This window comes from Apteryx rowi, unplaced genomic scaffold, assembly GCF_003343035.1.
Source record: "Apteryx rowi isolate R43461 unplaced genomic scaffold, aptRow1 scaffold_664, whole genome shotgun sequence".
In the NCBI taxonomy this organism is placed as follows: domain Eukaryota; kingdom Metazoa; phylum Chordata; class Aves; order Apterygiformes; family Apterygidae; genus Apteryx; species Apteryx rowi.
The window spans coordinates 150878-157404 of NW_020450943.1; the positions used below are offsets into that span (position 1 = coordinate 150878).

The 6527-nt window shown below is 39.2% G+C and overlaps 1 protein-coding gene across 4 annotated transcripts in view; it reads right to left on the reverse strand.

The window, feature by feature from the left end:
* Nucleotides 1–1444: 1444 nt before the first annotated feature.
* Nucleotides 1445–6527, reverse strand: part of LIAS (lipoic acid synthetase) — a 10836-nt gene continuing 5753 nt past the window's right edge. The window contains exons 8-11 of one of the 4 annotated variants that reach the window (XM_026085319.1): nt 6035–6180; nt 4191–4261; nt 3301–3412; nt 1445–2386 (exon numbers count right to left, since the gene is read on the reverse strand). In XM_026085319.1, the coding sequence (XP_025941104.1) occupies nt 2334–2386; nt 3301–3412; nt 4191–4261; nt 6035–6180 (382 nt within the window). In that variant the 3' untranslated portion in view covers nt 1445–2333. Of the gene's footprint in view, nt 2387–3300; nt 3413–4190; nt 5005–6034; nt 6181–6527 lie in introns of those variants that run through there. The other 3 variants (XM_026085318.1, XR_003256567.1, XR_003256566.1) reach the window with 3 other exon arrangements.

The window sequence follows — 6527 nt, forward strand, 5'->3', positions numbered from 1 at the left end:
GAAGTCAAAACATGACTGCTTTGCATGGTTTCTATAGATTTAGAAAATAGTTTCTTACGTAGCTTCTCTAACTCGGTGCCTGCTCCCAGACATGGTTGTGTAAAAGCCTGAGATCACTTTCTGAACACCCCGCCCCCCCCACCCCAGAACAATTTGTAAAATACTTCTAACATGAAATAACATTGGAATGTGTTTCCAGAAACGTTATTTCTCATCTTGGAAAAAAAGTCAAGGATGTTTATTGTGCAATGTCCTCTTTTCACAATTTGGCAATAGCCATGTTGCTTAGAATCCCTTTTTTCCATATTTCTGGAGTTAATATGCTTAAAGAGCAACAACTTTGCTATGGCAATGTTCTGTTGAATCTGCTCCCTGGGCAAGTCAAAACTATTATTTATAGTAAGAACTCTAATAAAGGCTGGCAGCTGTTAAATGTACAGGTATCCTGGAGTGCCTGCTGTTGTGGAGGGATTATTGAATTAATTTCCTTTAATGATAACCTTCCACTGCTTTAGCATTCAGTGTGCTTCAGCCAAAGCAGGGTATTTGTAGCTCAAAGCTTGCCTTGTTGTTCCAGAAGTATTGGTCAGTGTTTTTAAACCTTGCCTTTCTCTGCTTGCCTTTACAAAGTATCACTATCAGACTTCTATTTCTCAATTGTTCTGTTCTTCAGTACTCAGGTTTCTCTCCTCCTCATCTGTGCTTAATTAGCACATTCCTTCTAGCTTAAGGCTATTTGTCTTCATAATGTTTTTTCACAGAATCACAGAATAGTTGGGGGTTGGCAGGGATTGCTGGAGAGTCTGGTCAAACCTCCTTGCGCAAGCAGGGTCAGCTAGAGCACATTGCCCAGGACCCTATCCAGATGGCTTTTGAGTATCTCCAAGGATGGAGACTCCACAATCTTTGGGTATTCCCAGTATTTAACCACCCTCACAGTAAAGAAGTGTTTTCATGTGTTCAATGGAACACGAGAGTATTATATAGAAAATATCTGTATTGAATATATATTGCTATACTTCATTTTGTGAAGTGTCAGCTGTACATCACTGGCCTCTCCGGTATAATTTGATTTTTGTTGTTCATACATAGCATATATGACATAATATATAGGAGTGACTGTAGTATTAGCCTGCTTTTTCTAAATCTGCCTTCTAACATCTTGCTGAGAGTAGGGGGAGACTTTCGCTCTGCTTCCTGCGGACTACATTAGCTTACACAGATACTGCAGCTGGCTATAGAACACCTAAATGGGAAGAGTTTAGGACCAGATAATACAGACTCCTGGTGTGTTTCCCAAAGATTTTAAGCAGGCTTAAGCTGCATTTTGATGAAATTATCCAGGGTGTTCAAAGCAGACAACTATTAGGGAGGCATATTCTGAAGTACTGAGAGTATGGTTCCTTGCTCCAATTGCTGGAAAGAGAGAAGCATTTACAACTGCTAGTGTACCATAAGCTATATTTTTATTTCTGCTACAATTAAAAAAAAATATATAATGGTTTTCATATTTCATCCATACTGCAATTCACTTCTCTGTTGCATTCAGATTTAACAGCCAGACCAAGCCACAAGTGGGTAGGTAACCAGACAAAACATGACCAGCAAGACTTTAGACCAGCTATTAAATTTTCCTTTAATAGTAAGGCAATACCCATGAAACAGAAGCACAGTACAGAATATCAATAGTTCTGTATACCCAATTTTGAGAAGCATGTGTGCAACTCAGTAGGGTTTGTTACAGTCTTATACCCAAACTAGGGGTGGCTCTTGAAGCATGTTAATGATGTTTTCTCTGGTGTGATGCAAGATAGCCTTAATAGGGTCCTTTGTCATATATGCAATCTTTCTTTGGAGCTCCCAGGTTTCCCAAAGTCCCAGAAAATTCATGTTACATAATAATGTTAACATACATATCAAGATATCAATACTGTTCTAATTACTTGTTATTAACATCTTAAAGAGAATCTAATTGCAGCAATATTGATAGTAGTAACAAGCTTGTTTACTTAAATTTGATACCTTCAGCTTGTTTGCTCTACCTCAGTTCCTTTGCTCTTTAAAAAATGAGTTTTATCAATACCTTCTTTAAGTTCCATCTTCTCACTGTTTATTGAACAGTAAAGTACTACTAGTCCAACTAGTAGTTGTACCCTTGCCAGGAAGGGTTAGGTAAATTAATGTGAAGTGTTTTGGTGAGAGAAAAGTTCTAGAATGACAGTAAGTTTATTCATGCATCCACCATCTGGTCTTCTGTGTTTCTGGAACTGAATGTATGGGCTGAAAAAAAGGATCCCTAGAACTGGCTGCTTTAAATAGGTTTGCTCTCCTTTTCAGATGGCTTTTGTCTTTCTTTTTTCTACTAAGTTCTTCAAGAAGAATTCACCTAATTAAAAGGCAAAGAAGCACCAAAAGTGATTTGTAAGTATTTCAAAGCAATACATTCTTACTGAGAATTGTATGCTGCAATGCAACTGTCCTTACCAGTATTCTACAATAATTCAGTTCTGTACAATACTTCCAAATATACAGATGTAAAAACAAAAACCTTATAACCCAACAAACCCTTTCATCCTCAAAGACCATGCTTTTCCTTGACTTTGCTTATGTCCAATTGTATGAAATCACTCCAACAATCAAAGATGAATTACTCCATAAAACAGGGATTAATTATTAATTAAGTTATCAGCAACATGTAGTGAAACCTGCTACAAATTTTGCTTAAACTGGCTTTAAAATAGTCTGAAAAGCAAGGTGTCTCAGCCAAGTCTTTTCTGCTCTCTTCACAGAAAAAAGCAGGATATTGGACCTACACAACAATCCCATTAAGATCAGCTGTTACTTAATACATAATGCTTTGTTAGAAAAAGCACTGCCATAAATGTGTCTAATTATTTCTATGGTACTGTAAATAAATTCTTTCTAAAGCAACAAAAATACACCACAAAAAAAAGGCCACTACTAAACCCTGCAGTGTTCAAGAGGCAGGATGTAATGGAAAGCTTGCAAATTGTGTTTCCTTTATATGAATCCTGCCTCAAGCAGGAAGTATAGTACAAACCAGGTTTAGCAAAAATGAGCCTAAGTGGCACAGTAATTGTACAAATACCAGCTACTGCCATACTGATGCATTTAGATGACCTATAGAAGACAGTTTGTATAAATAAAATAAAAACCAAAGGACCACTTCATGAGCTGCCCTTGAGCTAAGGTGAACTTTGTTACATATTACTTCACAGTTCTAACTTTATTTAGGATATAAAATTCTATTATATAGTCTAATGCATTTCAGTAATTTACCTGCTTTATAAGAGGAGCGCACTAAAGGCCCACTAGCTGTGTAATGGAATCCAAGATCATTTCCTACTTTTTCCCAGTATTTGAATTTTTCAGGAGTTATATATTCCTCAACCTGAGTGAAAAGAATTAATTTTGATCAGATAATAACGCAAAGGAAGTGGATACAGATAGAACGTAGTGACAGGAAATACAATTACTTCACAAGTTCATAACTTTACACTCCAAAACTTGCAGCAGTCAAGTCATACAAATGCATTTTCTCTCTGCTTTTTACCAGATGAATGCATTTAATTTGCTTTTCAAATATAGCTCAACAGTTCAGAATGTAATATCTGGTTGTTGCTTCATCATTTTCTTCACTCTGTTTTTGACTGGTCATTTTGAGCAAACTTTTGTCCAAGTTAGTTAAAAATACAGTAGCCTTATGAACCTCTTCAATGGTAATATCTCAGTGAAGCAGAATAACAGGACAGAGACTCAAACATTTCTAGACAGATTACAGAACAGGAAAACCTAGAAAAATGGTAATTTTCACAACTGAAGTGACATCATTAAGAAAGAGCCTACGAGATGGGGAAGGTGAGATGGCATCAGCCATTACATTTACACCGAGACTCTCTCATTTGCCAGAATCATGCCTTTGCTCCAACTGCCTCCCCAGCTAGTAGCAAGTAGCAGTGAAAAGCCTGCAGAAGACGGAAGAGAGATAGCTGAGGTCATTTTTAGCAGAGAGCCCATAACAGATGAAGATCAGGTAAGATGAAGAAGGAAATCTCTCCCAGCATCCACTGTTAGGGTAAGGATGCAAATTAAACCTCTTTTTAGAAAGGGAACTTTGCTACAACGAGGTACGGGCCATAATGCTGCCAGTATACTAAAGGCATTTTTACCTTTAGGTGACGTTTTGTTGGCTGCATGTATTGTCCTAGGGTCAAACAATCTACATCGGCTTCACGCAATACTGTAAAAATAAAATTTCGTTAGTGGCAAAAGGATCGCAAGGGATTGTCAGCACCTGAAAAACATCCTACTTACATTACAAGTCTGCACAGAGGTTGCTCCACAGCATATTAGAGGAGTTACACTGTACTTTCCAGTAAACAGAACTTGTGATCTCCTTCAGTGGTGGCAATGTAAATTACCTGATTCTGAGCTCCATGCTGCTGCAAGGAGACTTACCAATACCTGAGCTACCCAGTTTAAAGCTAGAGAGTGTACTACTAAGCTGCACTGCAGTTACTTGTCTCACTGCAGAGACGACGTGCTCTCTCTTTTTGTTTTACTGCTTTTTATTGTATCTTTAGGTCAGAGCCTTCATTTGATAAAATGTAGATGTACACACATAGGCTTGGCACTTTTCCACTGCTTCAAGTCTTGATGCTGTTATGCGCACAGTTCTAAAGAGCTATAAATCCAAGGGGAATTGCCAACATCTTTTGACAGTTTTACACGCTTAAGAGTATATGTTAAGTTTTGTGCCTGCTGCACTTGTAAGCCATGTCTGCTAAAATTTGAATATATACCAGAATCAGTATACAGCAAATGAGTTCACATAAAGTCTACTTACAGAGGGAAATCCAGACACCTGATAGTCAGCTAGCCTGAAGAATTATGTTCACTGCAGCTAGTGGGGTATTCTCAACAAAGGGATGGCTGAAGAATCAGATTTTGCATGAGTTTCTCCATACACTCTGGCCACTTGGGCTGGTTGCCCCAAAGTAAAATAAATAGAAAAAAAACAAACACAGAGTGTTTTGATTGGAACACTGCACTCACAGGTACCCTGAAATCTCTGTTTAGACTGAGGGTTCTGTAAAGAAACTGGTTCAATACCATCCATACATGTTCTTCAACTCTTACACACAAGAGGGAAGGGGAACAAAATCAGAGTAACTGAACAAATGTGGCTGGTAAACCCTTGGCTCCAAACACATCTGTGAAAGTGGACTGAAAGCAAACAGCACCAAATCTGAACTTTCACGCTGTCATGGCCAGGAAATGCCAGACAGACAGTGTGGGAGAGTCAGGAATGGTTAATTTTACTGACCAGATTGTAGGGTAGCTACAGAAAAACTACACTGTACCAGCGTATTCTATCTCAGGGCTTATCTACAAAGATGAAAGTACTGGGTAGACTTTCTTTCAACTGGATCTGGCAGAAAAATTATGGGATTTATGAACTGCTTCTTGTAAGCGCTTTCCATTCACTTACCACTGTGAACTTTTTCCTCTCAAAAAAACCCCCACCAAACAAAAACCCACAAAGCAAACAAAAACCCCTCAAGACTGTGCTACAGCTCCTAGGAAAAGAACATTTGTTTTACATCTGTGCAGATAAGCCAAAATAAGTTTTTTTCCAGACATTGCGGTCTGCCACCTCTAAAAAGAAATGCATAATAAGGTAAATAATGGGTTTGCAAAATAGTTAAGTATTACAGAGTTATGAATATTAAAATAGTCACATGAAGATAGTTATAGCTCCCACTGAAATCAACGGGAGCTTGATCAGMCTGTCAAATTGTTACTGAGAAATCTGAAAGCCATAAGAACAGAATGTTTCAGAAGTTCAGTTTTTTCTTAATCAAACTTTTTTTCCATATAGCTTAGAAAACATTTCCCCCACCAGCAAACTGATTTGCACATATATCAGTTTGTTGTATTTTGAGATGCTTACAGCTGTTTTCCGATAAAACAAAATTCATACATGTAAACATATATTTCAATACCAGCTTACACTTCATTGTTGAATATACTTGTTCATCCGTCTCRCCTAGCCCCAGCATAATGGAGGTTTTAGAAATTATGCCAGGTTGGACCTCTTTAGCATGCTGCAGGACGCGTACAGATTGCTCAAAGTTGGCTCGGGGATCGCGGACCTTCCTTTTAATATTTTGAACACAAGGGGAAAAAAATGCATAAAGGGGTACACAGAAATTAGAGATGCTGAGAGAGGTACATGCTATTAGTTTCTACAAAGTGAAAGCCACCACTTTAAAAAACGAGCTCTTTGGCTGCACAGCAGTTGAAAATTCCCTTGACCCCCCCAAATCATTCACGAGCAGTGAGACGTGCCCCGTCTCGCCCCGCCCCCGCCAGGGGCTGAAGCCCTACCAGAGTGCCCCACCGCGGGCCGCACCCCTCGGGTCTCAGCGCCCGCGCCCAGGCACGGCCGTGTCGGCGGGGACGCGGGCGGCGGCGGCGGCTCCCGAGGGCCGCCCCGGGGCGGG